Raw genomic sequence first — 22,557 nt, 5'->3', positions numbered from 1 at the left:
AATTATGATAAATTCAAGGACAAGTTAAAATGCTGCAGGGAAACAGCCTCGTTCTCCGCTGATTTTGACGTGAAGATACATGTATGAAAAATAAAACGTTGAAAAGGAATATTGATCTTAGAGTGATTGAACTAATAGGGCACAAGGAGACCTACAGCTGTCTTATTCAGTGAGCACCAAAATGCACCGCGCTGCGGATAATCGATTGAACATTTTATTGTAGAGGTTCTTCATCAAACTGGCTGACAACAGCAGAGTTCTTCAAGATCCCGCTCATCTAAGATGAAGAAATTTCAGCAACCTTATGAGTACTATATTGCGTCCATAAGTGTATCGCAATATCTCGAACATCGTAGAAACTGAAACATCAGGAGTCCTGGTGCAGTACATAAAACTGCTCAACAATATCGTAAAAAAGAGATCCAGCTGGGTTCCGGGTGGATTACTCGAAAAACCGAATTAGTCTGCAAATCGCTAATATCGTGCATTTCGGTTTTAAGTAAAACAAAATGTTGACGGAACCCGAGGAATGAGCTCAGGTAGTTTTGCTGAATTTTCAGCGAGTTATCCTGGTCTTGGTCAGGTGAGGATAAACCAGCTTGCTTGGCTTTTCACCGGAATTATGCGCTTCCAAAGCGTTTCACCTTGCAGCACTACAAACATGCATGCTTTTCTGTTAAAAATGTTTTATGTCTAAGGTAAAGAATGCAAAATCCTGAAAGACGGTGGCACGGTGAAGTCAAAAGGTACGCTGATGAATAGCCATTGGCTGTGACAAAAATAAAAGGCATTTCCTCGCCTCTCCTTCTGTATACATTGGTACCAGTGGCATACGCGCTGAGGTATGGGGACTACTGGATTGAGGGATAAATATACGCCACTGGAGGAATGAGTATTCCTGGAGTTCTGTTTAGCTGTCCACGTATCAACTTAAGCAAATATCTTTCGGGAAACATTGTTATCTATAACATCGATCAGCTGTATAACTTGTTAACTGTCTTGAATGCATAACCTTGCATCCGTCGCTGAAAAGCACGCTATAGATCAATCTCCATCTTACGAGAAATAAGATTGTTCGGGATACACGTTTATTGTGGTGTGATACACAGATACTTTTAAATGCGACCACAGCGTACCGGTTCGTTTGCGCTTTGGTCATTTTTATTAATTTTTTGCAAGGAACTCATTTTTGCATGCAGACCAATAATAGCGCCTCAGAGAATAATCAACCAAGATAATATATTACTTTCGTTTAGATCCTCAAACCTGCCATTTTCCTCCAAAAACCTCCCACGTTGGACGAGCAATTATTCTTTTTGCTGCTCATAACCGCATTCAGATTCGCCTGTCACTTGCAAGCAGTTAACACAATAGTTCTCTATAAACATCGATTTTTATACCTTGGTTTAGCCCGGTTACCCTAGTCTTGCGGGAAAACTGTCACTTTGTCTTTTTCGTGAATCAACCAATATGAGTAGTCACTTGCTTTTCAGTTACTAGCAATCTGCTCGATCCTGTACCAGTTCCCTATCTGCAGTACACGTCTTTTCCCCAAGTTTCACACTATCCGCTTATCCCGGCACTAGCAGGAATAATTGATGACATATCTAAGTAGCGCGTTCAAAGCAAACCAGAAAATCCGTTCATTATTTGTTGTACGCTATAACCAGATACATTTTTCATGTTAGGATTTTTGTCCTTCTTAGAACCTCACACCGAGTTTTGCGTCAAGGGCGATATAGGGAGTGTGGGTCCGTGTGTTTCTGAACTGACCAAAACCAATAAGGGTGTAGCGGCTGTAGTCAACCAGACTTGAAGTTTAGAGAACGCAGTTTAGCAGCAATGAAAAAGAGGACGACAATACCATAAGTGTTCAGCCTCACAAATGTTTTCCTTTTACTTGAGATTATCACTTAGCAACAGAAAACTTTGCCTCAGTCCCCACAAGAGGTATATATCTAACAGCTTTGCTGCATTTACCCTCAAATTTCGCACGTTTCTATTTTATAAAATTTCACCTTGAAGAGGTGTGTTATTTATACCCGCACGATTCCTTCTTCATAAAGAGCAAGCTGTATTCCACCACAATGTTTAAACAGCTAAGGAGAACGTTTTGTCCGCTTGGTTTTAGTCTACTGCTTGAGACGAATACTAAGTAAGTAAATTGGGTCTAACTAAATTAGCGCCATCTCTCCACCAGTGACTGATGCTATGTCGCTTTGAAAACTTAACTGTCCTCCACCTGCTTTTTTGAAAATTTCCGTCGAAAAAGATTGGCAAAGCAGTGAGTTTCGTTCAGATTTTACGGCCTTTCTTATTTAAACTCGAGCTTGAAAAGAGTGTATTTTCCAAGTAAAAGTTTAATTTCATGTAATTGATGGTGCTTTTATTACCTTTCATTTGCTGTTGCGCATTTCACAAAACCACATTTCCAAGATTAGTAATCATAACATCAAAATTTTTGCATTTTTTCTCCCGATTCTCCGCTGACTTAGAGTACCGACTCCTTTCTGAATGCGACACTCTCAAGTGAAAGTGATAAAAAAGACGGATTTCGACAATGGTGGAATAAGAATCCGGTTACGAGAAGAAAGTTATCCAAGTTTTAGACACTTCATAATTATTCTACGTTACACACGCACAACAAGAACACCAAGTAATGAGGCCTCGTACGCTTATCCGTTCAGAAATGTGGCACTTTGCCTCCAAATGTGTCTAAACACGGCAAATTCGACCCGTGCACTGCCTTCATATTTGACAATTCTCGTTGCTTGCTCAATTTTTATGACAACGTAAAACATTCCATAGCATTAGGTGTTAATTCTCAAACTGAGTGAAACAGTATTTTCTGAAGTGCAACCCTGCGCTTAGACCCTGCCAACAGAATGCGGAATATGCAATCACTTTGCCCGTTACGTGCGATTTTTTCATCGTAGAAGGTGAAAAGGTTGGTTGCGTTCCCCATGAGCTTCACATCAGCGATCGTATAGGACTTCTTATGGATCCATTAAGCTGCAGTAACCATCCTGATACTTAGACTCAAAGCACTGCATTACCGCTTTACTCTCCCCGCAAAAGGTGCCTTCTTTGGTTTTAGAATCATCTCAGTCCGCCATACAGCCTAGTTTTTGTTAAGTATATGATACACAGTGCTTCATTGTTATCTTAGCCGAGCATTTCTCGGAACCCAAACCAAATGAAAGGTTGCTGAACAGCGTTAGTAGACAAGTTTCCTTTTGGCCCGTTAGTATTATTAGTCATGTGTCGCAAATTGGTTAAATTGAAGCAACTTCGTAGTAGTAAGCTGCATGAGTTAGAACAATATGAATCAGGTTACTTTGAAACTTCACAGGATGGAGGTTTTTCCTTCTGCGTGGTATGTTCTTCTTTTGAATACGCTTGTCCTAATTGTCACAAAAATTCCAATGAAATTGTCAAGTAGTCTACAAGTTGTTGCTCCCAGTTTGATTCGCCTTCGGTATTGTACATTATTCCGCTTAAAATAATGCATTCACGAGTTAAAGCGAGTATTTTTTTCTTAGCCGAGCATTTCTCGGAACCCAAACCAAATGAAAGGTTGCTGAACAGCGTTAGTAGACAAGTTTCCTTTTGGCCCGTTAGTATTATTAGTCATGTGTCGCAAATTGGTTAAATTGAAGCAACTTCGTAGTAGTAAGCTGCATGAGTTAGAACAATATGAATCAGGTTACTTTGAAACTTCACAGGATGGAGGTTTTTCCTTCTGCGTGGTATGTTCTTCTTTTGAATACGCTTGTCCTAATTGTCACAAAAATTCCAATGAAATTGTCAAGTAGTCTACAAGTTGTTGCTCCCAGTTTGATTCGCCTTCGGTATTGTACATTATTCCGCTTAAAATAATGCATTCACGAGTTAAAGCGAGTTATTTTTTTCAACACCCAATTATGCATATTCGGTCAAAAAATTCAAACACACTGAAGCATGTTCTTTGCACAAATTACTTTTTAAAATTATGGCACGCAACTTTTGTCTTTTTCCAATTGTTGTGCTGTTGTATCCCATGTTTAAAGACAACAAACGAATAGGTGACTACAGATCATTAGAAAAGAATTTCTATTACAGTCTTATTTTGCGTCAAACGTGGTACTGATAAATTGGGTTGTCAAAAAATAGATATCGGCCGAGGAATACTTTTACAATGGAAACGGAGCTTAACAACTATTCCCGTGCCATCCATAATGTTCTCATGCTCAATGATAAGTTATTGGCGGGAACAAGATAAAGCTACTCAGTATGTCAACATTGTATTTTTCGTACATGAAAACAACCTCCCTATTGGTCGGCGATTGACAGAATTTAACACAAGTAATCGCGCTATGTATGGAATACCTCTTACATAAAAACCCTGCATAAAATTCCTGCAGACCGATTTTCAGTGCGCTACTGTTACGCAATTCATGAAATGTCTAATCTTGTTTTACATTATTTTCAAATCCAGTTTCAAATGAGATTTAACTGATTAAATTTAGTATCCATCGGGAGGAAATTGGTTTTACCTCTGTTTATATGTTAGTATTTCGAATGATTACATCAAGTAAGTTAAATGAGTTTACACTTTTCTGCACTTGTTCAGTCTTCTGATAAAGTGGGACCAGAACAGCTGTCAATAGTTGGGCATATTCTAAATTTGGGTTAACGCAATCCTGAAGAACATCTGCGATAATAAGCCCGCGTAATACTCTTCAACATAGGGTGACTGCCTTTTTATATATATGGTTTCTATTCATTAGTGTCTATTAGATCGAGAAACAAATATAAGCACCGGCAGCAGTAATCAAGTTGTCTCAAGTTGTCAAAACTACATCTGGCGTCATCAAGGTTGTATATATGACCAATGTTATTCCGCACTCATTAAACTAATCAACTTAGCGGCATTTTCATTTTATCGTTTCTGGAGAACCACCCTGCATGGGAGTTCCATTAACCCTTTCAGCACATATGATCTTGCAGAATGAAAACAAGTATGATATTCTTGGCCGTAGATTGCTCTAGGACAGTAAAATTCGTAGTACTCTCCTTTTATTTTGTTCCCCTTATAAAATTACTCTGGTGTTCTACAGGTTTGGAAGCCTGCAGCCAGAGTTTTGCCCTAATCGGAACTAAGTAACTGTATATAATTCTGACCGTTGTTGAGATCTAGATCACCCTTGATGGATGCGCGCCATTCCGGCTGTTAAACATATAGTTGTGAGATAACTAATTCATCAAGACAATGCGGAGTTATCTTTTATTGGGAAAGTTTCTGATGTTACAAATGTTTTGCAAGTTATTGATTAGGAGCCTTGCTCGTCTTGCCGCACTGTCCAATGTGACAAACAATTACTGCAGCCAAAAGTGATTCCAGTTAGATTCTATGATTCATTCGTTTGCAAATGGTTAAGTTGAACTCGAAAGTATTACCATCTCGGTTTTGTTAGAATTCAACAGAGCAGGTGAGTTAATTGTACGCGTGAGTTTCTTCTGCATAACTGAATATATGTATTTTGAAACACGAGTCGGACAAAGAGAGGAGTCAGCTGATTTTACAAAAAATGTCAATTGTGGTACTCCTTGATTTTGAAATCTGGTGCATATTTTCGTCCCTCAAAAGACTATCGTGATTCGGCAGTAAACCAATGGTCACCTTGTGTATAATCGTCCTCTAATGGCCAGATATTCGAACTTCTTAAATACAGTTCTTCTTTCTGATAAGCAAAGATACGTCCGCAAATAGTATTTTTGCAGCGCAACCGCTGTAATAAAACGATTCAGCAATTTGTCTAAATGTGCACGAATTTATTGAATTTTAATAGTTGTCCATCTTATTGCTTCAGGTGCGAAATGATTTTGGATTTAATGCCTTGTAAACTGAGCAGTGAATATAGGAAGCGTTCGGCTACCTACCGGCATTCCACCGGTTAATGAAGTAATGGCAGCAAAACAACAGGAACATGTGATATAGGAAAGAGTCTTTGATTTCAGATAATACCTGCAATTGTTGGGAGAACAAATGTAAAATGGACAGAGATTACATGCATTTGAAGACGAATCACTCGGAAGTGTGGCATTTTCTCACTATCACCGTATACCTATTTTACTGACAAAAATTAGTGAACGAACCACACTTGGTTTACTGCGGTTAACTGTCAGTTAAACTGACAGTCAGCAACGACTTACTTCGAGAATCCAAAGTTTCCTACTGGACTCACTAACGAATTTCAAAATTTCATACACCACCACAGCATAAAAACGGTTTTTGCAGAAAACTATTTCATGATGTTATTAGAATGATTGGTCCACAGAGCTTGTCTTATTAGGCCCAGAAGGTTATGCATTCAAATTCCTCCTGACAAACGCCTTTGTACATATATAGGTAGAACACTGGGAGCCCTACCACGGGGCTTAACTAGTAATAATGGCTGTTCACAACCTAGTTCATCAGGTTGACCAGCTACAAGCCATCTTGCCACTTCGCTTTATTGGTTAGCTCGCAGAACTTACGGTTAAGGCAAAATGTCCCACTAATCAATCCGATTCAGTTGATTCCCGAATATCTAGCACAACTGATATATAGTAATATAATCTTTCATTCCTTTTTATGTTTAAACAGAATACGAGGAGGTGCGCCAGCGTAAGTGGCGGTAACAAGTCAGCCAACTAAAATTACTGGGAAGTTTTGAACAGTAGACAAAGCAACTTCCTGATGGTTGAATGTATGATGCAAAATCAGCGGATACGTTTGCATCTGATTACAACGAGATAGTTAGGATTAAAAAATACAGGCATGATTATTGCATAGTTTTTCAATCTGAGTCACACGGATTACGTTAGGTCGGGAATCAAAGTTAATTAGCTTGCAGATTGTGCTCAAACCACTGATAGGTCGAATCTTGGACGCCCATGTTTCAGGGGCTTGAATGACACGGGGTAAACATTTTCGTCCTCCAGCGACACTGAGCCTAAAGTGAGATAAACACACAGTTGTATAATAATTCTGTGGCATTTGCAACACTTGCAGACGGTTTTTTTTCATACACCATGGAGACTGTACATAGAGCGCAATATATTCAATGAATCAAACTAGCTTGTAGGATCCTGATTTCAATATTATCAGTACGCTAAATCATAAAATATAGGTAAACATAACGTAGGTTACCACAAAGTGTAATGACTTTAAATTATCTTTTTCAGTCAGATAAGTTGAACGATTGTTCAAACCCGCACTCGAAGCAAAGAAGCAACATCGTGGATTACACACCAGTGCTAACAATATACTTTAAACTGCTTAATTTGTCTAATACTAGCTCTATCACATTGCATCGAGGATTTGACAACTTGTGCAGCCCAGGTGTCCATATACAAGTGGATACTTGCGCATCTACTGACTAAACAGTATCTCTCATTTTAGAATATTAATCCATATAAATAGTTCAGCCTATAAAACCAAGGGCTTTAGAGTTAAGTGTAAAACCATCATCATGTATACAGAAAACTTCAGTGAAAATAGAATCCTACGTCGCACGGGCTAGATGAAAGCTTTCCAAAGTGAGCGAAAAATGTGACGCCAAGTACCACCAAACCTGACCTTTAAATATTCGAATAAGCTTTGATTGAATGAAAGTATGGATGCCAGATGCCATTGGTCAATTCCGCTGTTGAAATGTTGATTCAAATGTAACGCTGATATACACAGAAGAAACACAAACTAAGAGCGAAACCCAAAGCTATTACGATGGAGATAAATGTGGAGTGATGTCCAGACGAGGCAGTTTCATTTTTATCTGAGACTGATACAGGTACCAGAGAAATGTGACAAAATAGAGAGGAGACAACAATTTCTAGTTCAACGTTTGACCATAAATCAATATGAGCTAGAGTAAATTCGAAGAATAGTGGAACATCTCACCAATCACAATAATTGGTTCAGCGTTCAACGGACGGTGACAATGTAGTGATATATTCTGGCCACCCATGTGTAAACTAGGTGACAGTTGGCAGAGTAACCATCCGGACAGGGACAGTAGAAATTTATTCTTATTACGAAAAAGTACTTTTACGGATTACATTTCCTGGTTTAACAGCAAAATACCCTAAAAGTATGCCAAAGATTATTGTCTTTAGCTCAAGATCGTCATTGAAACGCTAATATTTGTTTTATTAAGTAGGCCATTAACGTTATAAGACCTAAATCTTGCAACCTTGCGAAACCAAGATAAACTGCAGTTTTTGTGACACAAACACCATGTCAACATGACTCAATAGAGATTTCAGCTTCATCTTACACGATAAAATTTGTGGACTGGAATGAAACGAATATAATTTCACCCACAAACTCATGATAATTTCAAGTGACCTTAATGACCTTATTTGATGCAAAGTCATATGTTATTCCGCCGATAAATATAGGGTTGATAGGAAAGTAATTATACAAAAATTGGCGCAGGTGCAAGATATCAAATTAGGAAAACGAAGATATCTGATCCTTTGTGGATAAAATTAAAAATCGTAATCATTCTAGCAATGGGGTAGCGTGTACATCCCGCACTTTTACTTTATGCTTGAAGTTTTCCATGAGAAGGAAGTTAACAAAATCAGTATTTTTTCACAATAGTTGCTAACGCGTTTGAAACAGAAGGTAAGCGTCATTGGATATTAAATTAGTAGTATACAATAAAAACTGATTGAAATACTGAACCGAAACTGAAATTGCATTCCATCAGATGATTCCTGAAGAGCAACCCACAAAATTCACTGTTAATCCAGACGTGTTCCGAACGCGTTATGATAAAAAAGCTATTCAAAACGTAAAATGATATGCAGTTCTCCATCACTTCCTTAGGAAGGAGCTTCCACAGATAATTTACGCAACATTGAAAAGCCAAAAATCTTTGCTTGTAGGCACAAAATTTTGACAAGGTCTCAATCAGCTGAAACATTTTCTCATTATTAGTGAAACCATTTTATCTGAAAGGTGAGCACACAATCTACAATTCCTGGTCAGACCTATCATCAAAGTAAAACTATTCATGTTTATTTTTCAACGAGAAAAACCATCGCAATTCATCACCAGTAGTTTATTATTCTATATTTTCTTGTTTTTAAAAATACTAAGGTAATTCTTTGAATTAACAAGTTTTGAATATCGAAGAAAGCTTTTGTTTTAAAAATCTAAAACCATGTATCTCGTTTGCAAATTATTAACATCACAAAAACATTAATCATTTTGGGGTTATGTCAAGCAGACCACTGTTAATCTGCTTTCGAATCGCAATGGGCCACAGATTCTACAGGGCGGTTCAGAATACTTTTCAAGATTTAGTTTACCAAGAACCTAGCATCTTCTTAAAGTAAGACCATGTGTCATTCATGTAAGCATTTTACATCTTATTTATGGAAACTGAATAAACTAGAATACTTTTGTTTAAAGCAATTAACGCAAATGTCTGTTAAGTGGGCAAAGCCAATCTTTGATGAAAGTCTCTGCCAAACTGAGCCAATCTATGCTGTTTAAACATCTGTCACCAGTTTGACGACCTCTCAATTATTCTCAGTAATGACAAAGCACTTGTACGGGTATGCTCTGTTATTTGACGTAGAATAATTCCACTGAAAGGCCAAAATCTATACACGCGCTTTAATTGGCTTCCATTCGACACACGCAAAAACAAACGTCCATCACATCAGAGGTGCGTGGAGATACAAACTAAATATCAGCATTGTGGTTAACCAGAAAAACATCCCAAATTCATATCTAGTTGAATTGTGAAACTAACGCACAGTCTAAAGGCACATAAATGATAATTAGTCGACCTTCATGTAAATATTCCGAGTTTTCACAACTAATATATCCTGCGTTTTCGGGCGGCCTACGTTTGCCACAGACTGATGAAGTTTTTTTATCACGAATTTCCATCAAAGACTGGACAGCGCATTGACGATATTCAGGTTTAATTAAGCTGTATCTTTTGGCTGATTAGTTTGCTAAGTGCAAGTGGTAGAGTTGAGGTCAGTGAATAATTACTCATACTCCTAATTTAAACCTAGAATGCAAACCTATTGGAAGTACAAATTAAAAATCTGGACTTACCGTGAATTACTGGGCTTGCATATTTTACAACCAAATTAAAACAGCAAACAATATTCCGCTTATTTTGCTTACTTTTATTCATCAAATTACACTTTTCGTAATTTACTGTTTTATTATGTTTATTCTCGTCTATATGACTTGATCAACAGAGAACGTTTGACGAAAGTCTTTTTAAATGTATGAGAGCTGAAAACATTTGAAGAGTTAGCGTCTTTGAAAAAGGGAGAGGTATTTTAGAATATCACCCAAATTACACTAAAGCGTAAAAATGCGCACAAATCTAATAACCTACGATTGAACCCCATCACTAAAATAATGCCCTAGACATCAAAAACATCTTATTTGAGACTGCTGATACTATATCCATTTGAAAATTGCTGGCAGTCTTCACTTATTATGTGCCGAGCTTTCGCATTCCTATCGAATAGCCACCGAGACGCGAGGGATGTCTCTATGTAAGTTCGTTCTGCGTGCTTTTGAGTAAAGTAACAGGATTTGTCATCTCGCTGTCACCCCAGTTGAGTATTGTTCCGTGTCATTATTTTCTAGTTGATGTAAATGTTGAAAAGGATTCCTTAATTTTCCGGTTGTTTCTCTTGTTTTTTTTGTTTTCGAGATGACGGGCTTGTGCATCACGGTAAGCAAAATTCAAATATCTATATGGAATACAATGCTTTCGGGGTGAAATGATTGTATGAAACTTTTTATTCGCCCATTCTTGTGTACAATCTTGAGGCTTCTATTTGTGGTGGCTTGGGGGTTTCAAATTTTCTAACTCACCTATTCTTAGGAAAGCTAAGGACAAAGAGTCTATTTCGCAAACTAATATTTCTTTCGTTCCATTTGCGGCATCAATATAACCACGATGAATTTTCTTCAATTCATTCCTGCCAATGCTTATGTCAACACTTCCACTGTTACTTTCGGATATTTAAGATATCGACCTGTTAAACCGCTTGTTAAACGCACTGTAAAGCGCATGAGTTTATCGATTGCTTGTGTTTCAATTCAGCGGTAAAAATTTGGGCGACCTGTGAGTTTATTGTGCCTGCTTTTGCAAAGTTTGATAGGCAATGGTTCGGCATGTTTTTGGGTGATTTGAAAAAAATAGCTTTCCCGTTTTCTCAAATAAATGCAATTATTTGTGCCCATCAGTGCAATTCTGTTGCGGTTATATTTACAGCAGCAGGAATTAAGCGGTCGGGTAGCCTAAGGCAAAGAAAATTCTCCCGGAGCACGTATTAGATAAGAGACGATTGGGTGGAATTTCGACGCACAAATATGCACCAAAAAATCGTCCTTACCGAGCCACTGCAGTGAAATGAACAATAACTGGGCAAAATACGGTCTGACTATAGGAGTCTAAATAATACATGTCTCACAGAAACCGTAAAGTAACATTCATACCCGCCAGAAGTCATTCCCTGCTAACAAATAATGCACGATTTCGGGAAAATTCTAGTTTCTTTATTGAACCTGCTTAAGATTGGCAAGATAAGACGCAGATTCTTTTCAAGAGGCGTCGAATTTTACGGAAACTATTCGCCAGAGAATAATTGGAGACAGAGAATAGCTGAATTCAATAAATCATAGACCTTAACTGAAATCACTCAAAACAAGAACCCAAAATATCTCATTTGAACAGCAGAAATATTATTTATGTATGTATTGTCGTCAAAGCTCCAATCTCATAAAACGTTTCTCAAACGTTCCGTCTTTAACGCACTGTCCAAAATCGTAACACATTTTGCTAACAAATAAAATTGTAAAACTCTCTGGGCAACTAGAAGCAGAGAGGCACCAAAACATTGAACAAAACACAAAGTAAACAAAAAAGAAACCGAGAGATTGAAAGAAAAATTAGGTTTTGCCAGAGAAGAGAAAGACTGCTGGGTCGCCAGAGATAAATATTACCCAAGAAAGGGTGGGGAATGAACAGCACTGTCGAACAGGCCTGTGCTACCCAGAAGACTATATTTATCAAACACGTGCAAAAAATAACGTAAAGTTGAGCCAAAAATCAATCTGAATAATAGTCAAAATCAACCGGATCGGATTTTTGGAATTATACAAGCCAGCAAAACGCGTAAACAAACCAATGTAGCCCGAAATAATCTAAGGAAAATGAGAAAACTCAGGCCAAGGGCTGATCCTAACATTTTTGTGTCAGTTTAGATTAATTGGTTTGAACTACTGTACAATCGGGAGTTATAAATGATCAAACGAATATACAGAATAATATCACATTTTGCAGCCCCGGCCGAAATCGTAAGGCGTAAGTTTGCTGAGAATTTAAAACATTTGAATACTCTGTGACATTTCGTCACTGAATTAACACAAGTATCATGTTAGGGTTCAAGTGTCATGAAACTTAAAAAGGGAATCAATTTGACGACAAGAGTGTAAAAAAATATGAAAATTCTGTATCACCTATGACCACCAGATTATATTTTGTAAACAAATGCCACAAAAAAGAATTTGGTGTCGCTGGGGTGGTAGTTTGATAAACATTTTAATCTAAATTACATAAGTGGTTAAAGCTAATCCTGCAAAAACGTCCTGACAGGCAAAGTAACCCAAGTGAACGTCAAACATTTGTCCGGAGGAAGGCATACCTTTATTCACAGAGTAATCCCTATTTCCTAGAGCTACGCATTTAATCACAAAACAGCTGTAAGTTGGTAGTGTGAGGGGATTTGGGATTTTTGTGGAGATTTCGTCCTGTAAGTGAAGCCAATCTATGCTGCTCGAGGACCCAGTCAACACGTGCGACCGCGTGATGTGGATCCCGTGATTGAAGGTTGAGCAACGCTATATCCTGTCTAAGTGCTATTGCTGGTCAGCCACTCGTGGCCGAACGGTTAGGTGTTCAAACTACTAGCCGGGAAGTCGCGGGTTCGAGACTCCTCGGAGTTTCGTGAGATGCGCACTGCTGATGATTCCCAATAAGGATGAAATAGCTGTACAGTGCTTCTCGGCTTTTCAATATAGATTGGCTTCACTTACAGCTGTAAGTATTTAACACCGGATTGCTTTCACTAAAGCGGCATTTAAGGGGTTTCTATCGATGATTGTGTTAGGCCGAACAGTCTTGAACCGCTATCACGTAATTGAAAGTGGAGTAGGAAATTTCTCAAACATGAGAACCTAAAGGTCGCCAGTCAACCAGCTCATTATGTCTACTTATTGTCTGATTGAAGATTGGTAAACATCCGAGCCACCATATAACGAGTGAGTGATAAGCGTAGGGACTGTCATCACTCACGGACTGCCACGGGTGGGCGCTAACCAAAAAAAAAATTTGACGCCAAATTACGGGACCCTGTGTAGGCTAGCACGTTCAGGAAGCTTGCTGTTGTGTAAGACAATTCAAGTTTCACACAGCAGCCGAAAGTTGCTTTGCCATTTTTACATAGTCTACATTTTGATGCTGGATGGGTTCGTATACTAATTGTTTAAGAACGGAAAAGTAAGGTCTCCTGTAATGTAGTCAGAGACGTTTCATCGAGCCTTAAGAAGACACGGCTTGAAATAGTGAATAACTTGGTACCTACCTACTCCTGACTAAGAGCAAAGGAAAAAGTTCATGTTATCTTTCGACGAGTAAACTATCGATGCATTCCGATTTCCAGAATGCAGAATAATACTGTATGTATGTACTAAGTTCCTTAATAGAAAGTCTTCACATCATAGTGAGGTAACTTCACTAATGATATTGGATGTCGATTTATCAATGCGTGTTTATTATAACTGAACGTGTCAATAAGCCTCATCGCTTCAATTGGTATTCACATAGCCTTTAAGACCAAGCTTGTTGAGACCACTAACAATGATTGTACTTTGAGTAAAATAACTGCGTGTGAAGTTGCACCAAACAGATACAGGGGAATCATTCGTCACTGACAACCCTAATGGTGGTTTTCCAACGACTGAGCTGAGTGTACACATTTCCTAAAGCGTTAGAAAACCTAGCAAAGCCATTCATGCAAGAATAATTCTGAACAACAGGTAGTCCTAGGGGTAGTGTACTGCAAACATTCCGGTCATAATAAAAGGTCTTAACCAAAAATCTAGCCCCTACGATGTGTAAACCACCAAAGCAAGTCATTTCTGCTCAACACATGAAGATAACTTAGCAGTATAGATCAACTGCACAACACTCAGCCTAGGCCGCCAGCCGCGGTGTAGATGGTGAGACCATAGCAACGATCCTGAGAAAAATGTATTTGCTAAACTAATGCTAATAAGCTGGTCCTCACTATTCTTTTTAACTTAAAAGGTAAAATACCCCAAAAGCATTCAAGAGTTGCACACTATTGTAGAAAATGAATCGTTCCCCAAGACTCAGGCGCTGGGTTTTGGGAACCCCGAAGTTGTTTCCATTCTACAGGAAGCCGCAGTATCAATTTTTGGGTGACAAGTGCACAAAGCAAACCGAAAACATCTGAATAACACTAAGTAAAGTTAAAGAGAGAAAGTATAACGAAGTCCGTATTTTCTAATGTAAGCAAGCCAAATTAACCAGTCACCATTGTCAAATTTTATTATGGAGTGAAGAGTGTTTCTTGAGCCTACTTGAACTCGTGCTCATGTCAGATCATCTAAAGAAAATCAAAATTGTTCTCTTGACGGTGAGCTTTTCCACTTCAAATCAGAAAGAGACAAGACCCAGTGGTATGACACCTACGTTTCCCATTTATCTCAAATCCAAATGAAAGCGCACGATGTGGTAATTGCTCCTTGTCCTCTGCTAGAGACCGTTCTGCAGTTGCGCAGTTAAATGTGGAGTTGCAACGTCTCAAAATGTTTACTCTGGTGTGAACAAAAAATCTTGCTAAATATATATAGCTGTATTACGGTCCAAATATCTACGAGCGATATATTTCAGTTAGTGCCATTCGTTTGCAAATCTCGGATAATAATTGAGAACAAGGATATGCCACACCAGGCAAAATACTTGGGTCATTTATGAGACGAAACCAAAGTGATCCAGAAAGGTCATTACCTAAATCAAAAGCAAGAGGTAAATCCCGCTTAAAGCATGGAGTCTCCCAGAAAAATGAGCCATTAAATAATGGCCTAAAAAGCTTGGTTGTTAAATTCGCAATGCGTGAGCAAAGTTTTACTCTGGATGGCAAAAGGTCCTAGCTCTGGATGAGGTGAGTACACAGCACAAAGGACCCAGTGTGAAGCGACCTGGGCAGAACGTCAGATTGGCTTCTCCAGTATCCCAGACAGGTCCGTGCTAATAGGGGGCTTGGTTACCCGTAATGTTTCTTGTTTTTTTTAGTCGCCACGGTACGGCTGTCCGACAGCTAAGGCGTTTTCGATACCGTTATCTTCCAGAAGTATCGTCCGATGTGAGATCAAATTCTCACGTTCTCAATTTCCTTACTTCGTCAGTATGCGCATTAGCGTTCTCACACGCCGAGTTTCCTTAGCTGGCCCGCTGTTTCAAGGAACGTCCGAAAATTCTGCCAAACAATGACAATTTACTAATGGCCAATAAAAATTACAGACCTGGAGTTTCTACGTGTTGACGCTTAAATTCTGATTTTAAAAAGGCTTCCTTGGGAACAAGAATTTATCCAATAAAATGTAGTTAATATATCAACGCATCGGATGCCCACAATGCCTTGTAGTGAATTGCGGCCTTAATCCGGCGAAAATGCAAGACAGGATGAAGAGTTTAGCCGATTTACTCCTCACTCGTTAAAACCATCAGAAGATGTATTGAGCGACGAAATTTGCAAAATAATGGTATGATGGTGAATTGGTATGATTCTGGTACCATGTTGACACAAACTGATTCGCGTTTAGCCAGCAAATTCTACAGCTTGTTTAATTCGAGGTTTCCAGTAGGAAAGTATAGCAACGGAGTTCATGGGTAGTAGGCAAGGAAACTGAAGTGGCATTCTGTAACTAAACTGTTTACTATGCGCTCATAATTGAAAATGATGTGGAGGACGCGTAAGGTTACGGATATATATCGACCTGCATATCACGTCCGCGCAAACACCATAGCTAGCGCTCCGTTTAAATGAGTCCATCAGGTTATCTCAAACAAGAGAGCACTCATATTCTTTTCAACCTGTTCCATGAAAAGACCGCTGTTTCACAAAACCACAGTTTAGAGATATTCTCTTGCACTAATCCATATATCGATGTTTCATGCTTCAACTTTCCAAAGCCTGACTGTGCGGTGTACTAAGGTATTTTTGTGTAGCATTTTATTTTAAGCCAATGGTGAGGGAATGTCCAAGTAAAAGCATACAAACGACAGCCTTGGGGATTGGAGTCCAACCCAAAGAACATTCCGCGTTAACAAGACGAAACACTCTTCTCTGACTCAAAAAAATTATTTAATTACTGACCAAAGGTCCCCTATACAACTTTTTTCGAAGCGTTTAGTAATGAGTCGCCCAAACAAACTCCCTCTCTCCTCCTAACGATTGCCTTGTGCCAAAATCATCGTTCAGTAAAGTAAACCAATCAAAATTCACACCAAGCTGTTACAATCATGTCACCTTCAATTTCCTAATCTCTGTCAAAAACGGGCAAAACGCGTCTGTCGCCAAAATGTGTTTTTTTTTATTTCCGCTGGCGTATGCTGTTGTAAAAAACACTGGGTTCGATTGTGGTCCAGCACCCTAGGTTGCTCGAAACAATTTCAGTTTTCTCGCGGCTCATTCTACAGGGATCTGGTAACCAGCAGCTCGTGTCTGATTTGCATGCAGCCCTCTCGGTGCAATCAGTTCACCGGCCTGTATCCCGGGAATCAGTTGTCTGTGTTTATATAGTTTAATGAGATCAAAGCGACTTGGCAATACAAACTGCATTTACCTGTCACTATGGCATATCCGCGGCAGGCCGTCGTGTCGTGGCATTCCCACTAGTCAAAGTCTCAATTTCAAGCACGATCGTGTGAATCTGGCTTCAACGCTACCTAAACCACACAGGTGTTTCAATGAAAAATATAGTTCAGATGTTGAGTGATCCGGAGTGTGGGTGAAAGACACCTTAATCTCAGGTTTTATACTAGGTACCATGGCCATCTTGCTCCGTCAAATTGGCTCACCGCGTCAAACGTTTCAAGCCAGCTCGCTGCCCCTACCAATATTCAACTTTGTTACTGACATGAAAATTGAAACTACTCTGGCCCCGCTAGTGGTTATGGGACATCGTCTTTTGTGCGACAATGCAATCCATGCCGTTATATGGAACAAAATGCTACCAGCTTTGTGTAGAGGACAAATAATGGCCAGCGAGATTCCCTGTGTTTTCGAAGAATCGGCCAAGTCTAGGAAGAATATGGGGCTAGCAACTACCCAGCACGTCAGGTAAATTTAGGCAAAATGAACCTCTTTGTGTGACAAAACAACGTCATGCAAAGGCTGAAAATCTACCCAACCAAATGGGAAAAACACACGATCAACGACTGGCTGGTGGCCAAAAGAGGAGACTAGGAACGGAACCTGCCAATGATGTTGCTAGCTCATCATGCTTCCATACAGCCAACCACAGGCAAGCCCCGTTCATTCTCATGTACGTTCGCACCTGCGCCTTTCAGCTGATCAGGCAATCGGGGTGCGTCTGGCAGCACATTTGTCTCCGGAAAAGCTAGTCGAGGAAAGGAGGAAAGCTCGAGAGAACTTATCAACCGTTCAGGAATGGACTGGGCAGAAAACGGCAAGTAAAAGGGCACCACCATTCCCCATAGGCGTGGTGGTCAAGTAGAAGGATGACCAGAATCCCGGAGGCAGTGGACTGGGGTTACGGAAGCAGGGCTATCGATGAGCAGGTCCGTTTCTTGTTACTGACCGCCGGGGGAACGTCTATATAATTCACGACCGTCGGGGATCGGGGAGAGTAGGTGGAGCTCAGCTTCGGAAGTGGTATAGGACAGCAGGTCCGTTTCTTGTTACTGACCGCCGAGGGAACGTCTATGTAATTCACGACCGTCGGGGATCGAGGAGAGTAGATGGAGCTCAGCTTCGGAAGTGGTATAGGATACCCAAGAGTGGCCAAATAGACCAGCCTCTGGAGCCGACCTAACGGAGGTAAACGAAAATTAGTGGCATACGAGCGACCTTTGAAAGGCGAAAGGTGTGTAATGGTAGATACTGCTGATAAGACATGCATTTAGTTTGTGGTTGCTCGTTAACCCGCCTTGATCTGATGGAGTGGGATTTATTACGGAATTAGCGGGATTGCTGTGTAGCCTTTGTTTGCACTTCCGTGATAGTCAATGAATATCCAGGAAAGTTCAAGAAGAGCCGGTCAATATGGAAACGGTTACTCAGTGTTTGAAATCAAGGTGCATATGAATGCTCTACTTTCCTGTCCAACAGTCTGTAAATGTTCAGTTGGTGTTTTCTAATAGACAACTACGCAGCACAGGGCTTCTTCCTTGGGCGAGCAATGACACAGCAAGTCAGATGACTTTGGATGAACTTTGGATGAACTTTGGACAGACAAATGTTGACAACCCACCCCCATTGATCTGGGTGAGATTTATGATGCAATCTACGTTATGAGTCAAAGCAAGTGTCACCATCTATCCAATCTTTAATTAGGTCTTTTGGAAGACAAACTGAACAAATGCCTCAAATTCAGTTTACACAGATGTGACCGCCAAATACTGACCAAGCAATGAGTGGTGGTACGCCTACAAAGTGCACCTTATCCCTGGCTTTGATGTTGCTCAGGGTTCAACTTGGTCTTTTGATTTGCAGCATTAATAGCCGTGAGCAGAGCATTCAACTCAACCCATTTTATCCGTTTTGATTTTACTTGATCCTGAATTACAGGATTGGGCAAAGTCGGCTGGCTTTGATGTTGCTCAGGGTTCAACTTGGTCTTTTGGTTTGCAGCATTATTACCCGTGAGCAGAGCATTCATCTCAACCCATTCTACCCGTTCTGATTTTATTTGATCCTGAATTACAGGATTGGGCAAAGCACGACTTTTCCATGCATAACAGACATTCTTTTATGAATAAAGTTCAGTTACCATGCAACCAAGCATGGATTTGTATCTAAACATCTCTTCTCACACCATGGTCTCGTTTCTGGCGGCCGTTAACATTATTTGCAACGTTCAGTCGCCCTAAATAGACGAAATGAGTAGACCCTACTAGAAAATTGGGACGTGTTCAAATAAGCGATTCATGGTTAGCTTTTAAGGGTATTTCCGAGGCAGCTACCACATGGTTTTGAGTTGTGGGGGGGGGGGCTGAGGGGGTCTTTCGTCACTGCTTCAATTAGGGTACATCATCTTATTTCACTGATTTGTCCAGCACTGAAAGCGACAGTGTTTCAAGCCGACCTTTATCTGTATGTTGCTTGGCGAATTACAGAACCGGGGTTGAGCATGACAGAATATATTCTAAGGTGTATTACTTCGAATCAGATAACTGCAATATTATCACACCACGCGAAAGCGTTAAAGTTTACATACATAAAGGTGGGTGGCGAACAAACCATCCATATATTTTTCATCGAACCACATTTCGGGAATTCAGTAAAGCTCTACTAGCCAGGACCTATCGGCCTCAGTTTTGTCTACAAAAGCTGATTAATCTAGCAGTTTGGATTCCGCTGTCAAGCAAGTGACTCCAAGCAGTTATTCAGCATTTGTTTATTTGATTTGCAATACTCTGTGTCCACAAGAATCTTGGACAAAAAGCCACAGAACACCAAATATCATAGTTCTTATTATTGTAAGTTGAAGTGACCCTTCGGAGGTAATTTTGTGGAACACAATGGCGAAACACACTACGCCAGGTTTTAATGTAATTTATCTGTTGGAAATAGACGCACTGCAGCTATTCATTATGGAAGTCTTTCACACTACTTCCAAGCACTAGACACCTGTATTCGTGGAATAAGATTGTGGGATCGTCACCACGCAAGATGCTACCACTTTTCGCCGTGAATTCAATATCTGACATGCTTTCTGCATTAAATTAGAGACAAAGTATGCCCAAAAATGTGAGTCTTTTTTTCTTTAACACTTGTCGGTGTATGTTATCTGGCGCTAGGAAAGTAGAGCTAAAACCTTTCAACTTTGGAGGTTGTAATTTCAACGTATTTTGAATTCTTTCTTTATGCCATGAATTTAGGTTCTCTATGAACTGCGACATAGTTTTCTCTACTATCAGGTTATTGGTTGTGTCATCCGAAACCACTCTAAAGTTTGCCGAAACTTACATGCCTGCTCTGTCATACAATTCTGTTCCACGTGTTGCAATACTATGAACTATTCTTACATTTTTCCACAGTGTACTGTGAGATGGACAATCTATCGTAGTCGTCAACGTTAAGTCGTAAGCGAATATATTGCTCCCCAGAGCACCTCAGTATACGGTGGAATAACCTCCCAGATTGTAGTGCTCTAAAACAACATATACGCTCGAACCTATAGTCCACTATATATCTAACAATTGTTCACCAAAAACTTCCACTGCCACTTGAGTCGGATAGAAATTAAGCTGAGCTAGATTTCACTCGTCCTCTTGCGCTGCGATTTGAAATCTGGTTTCTTTGCGGACATTTTTGACGCAGGTGGCAATTCTGGAGACAAATACAATTCGAAACGTGTTACCTGTTGAGTTTTTGGTCTCTGCGGACCCTAATCCGGGTTTGTCACAATTTAAGTTAACTATGCTTACGCTCATTATGACAACTGTGTTAAAAGTTGGCAGCTTTACAGGCCAGGGAGAATAAAACCATTGCGGCAACATGAAACGCGCCAAAAACCGATGCGAGGACAAAACTCACAAGTAATTTAAATGTAATCTTGACAATAAGTATGGGTTCCAACTTAGAGGAGAGACACCTCTGACCTCCAGAGTTTTCTCCATATGTAGAGCCGTGCACCAGGCGAAATGATCACGAATGAATTACTCAATTACATGGAGTTCATGGTGGTTCGAGATACAATTCAAGACTTGTTTAAACGTCTTAACTTCGCGAGTGTTTAAACAAACATTGTCGCGCGCGATTTGAAAACTCAGTTATTAAACATTCACTAATAGCAAATCTCAAAGAGGCAGCCATGCATGTACAGCTTCTAAATTACTGGTTGATAAAAAACAGGATACAGTAGACATTTGCAAGTCTGCGAAACGGGTTTTCCGTCTACATATATATAATATATATATATATGATCAAACGATACCGCATGAAATACGTAATGCCGTGTGTACTAAATATTGTCTTTCGAACCGAGGTATTCCTGAAACCCATATTCTAGGCAATTATGGTCACAAAGCCAGGTATATGCAATTTTAAAAACGTGATAATTTGAATGTGTCCTTATTTAATAAAGCCCTAATTGGTAGTACACATCAGCATACTGATAGTCTTTCGAAGGACATAATTTGATTTTTTCATGACAGTGGGTGACAATCGAGCAGTTCAAGGTCAGTTTGTTCTTTGCAGTGAATGCAACCAGAACTTTAGACACTGATTACTGACTAAAGTGAACCAGTTTACCAGTCAAAGTAAGAATTGGTAAAACATCAGTAGTAGCATTCAAGGGTGATCCTGTGATTTCGATTAAGCTTCATACATCAGGTTACCTAGCTTTCTGGAACCTTTAAGTGCATCGTTTTAAATTGAGATCTCCATTTAAGAGCCTCATCGTATAATAACACAATGAGAAGCGTAGCCTATAGAAAAGCTGAATTATAGGCTAATCATTATTGGTAGTTTTAAAAAACGGTTTTGTTGGGGTCAAATTAGCAGTCCGATAAGATAACTAAGAGCAGGTTTTACTTCAGTCAAGTGGACAATATTAGTGATGTTAGGGATTCCGGCGTCATCTGTGCACGGATAACAGTGACAGCTGTCAAAACAAAGCTGGAATGGTTCAATGCTCATTTCCCTTGTGTTTGTAGTCCAGTTCTTAGAGAAAATGGACAAAAATGACTCCATTTTCTGGACAGGCTTCTCTGAAAAAGTAGCACTGATGTAATCTGAGAGTCATTGGTAAAATTCCTGCATTCTGACGGACAAAAATGATAGGTTTCGAAGTGTTCATCCTCTTAAAGTAACTAGTGTTTGCAGGACAACAGACGATCAACTTCTCATCCCGGAAGAATTTTGCTGCCTGAAATACAAAGCGATCCACAGTGCTATTGTACGTAGCATTTATATAATCAGCGTATGTCACTCATATGTTTTAACAAAACACAACTAATAGATATCATCATGCACGAATTTAAAGTGAGGTTATGTCATCCAAACAGCTAAGGTTAACATTCCACATAGCAAGCCACCTTAAAATGTTTTCGTCAAGAATTCAACCAACTTGTAAGGCTAGGTAGAATGAAATAAAATAAAATGTACGTAACTGCTTCTGTTTATTGTAGTATTGTGGGCAATCAGAAGACTCCGTCTACTTTAAGCCAGGTTCTTGTAAATCAAGCATAGCAATGACGGGGAAAT

At 39.6% G+C, this 22,557-nt stretch overlaps 1 protein-coding gene across 1 annotated transcript in view; it reads left to right on the top strand.

Annotated features, from left to right (window-relative positions):
* Positions 1–22,557, top strand: part of T265_05069 (hypothetical protein) — a gene marked incomplete at both ends in the record, with an annotated part of 87,001 nt that overhangs the window by 37,488 nt on the left and 26,956 nt on the right. Inside the window, 2 exons of the mRNA XM_009169980.1 lie at positions 6,629–6,649; positions 17,148–17,445. Coding sequence (XP_009168244.1) covers positions 6,629–6,649; positions 17,148–17,445 — 319 coding nt within the window. The remainder of the gene's footprint in view (positions 1–6,628; positions 6,650–17,147; positions 17,446–22,557) is intronic.

Source organism: Opisthorchis viverrini (assembly GCF_000715545.1).
Source record: "Opisthorchis viverrini unplaced genomic scaffold opera_v5_87, whole genome shotgun sequence".
Taxonomy (NCBI): Eukaryota; Metazoa; Platyhelminthes; class Trematoda; order Opisthorchiida; family Opisthorchiidae; genus Opisthorchis; species Opisthorchis viverrini.
The sequence above is the reverse complement of the archived record's forward strand: the minus strand, read 5'-3'. Positions and strand labels throughout refer to the sequence as shown.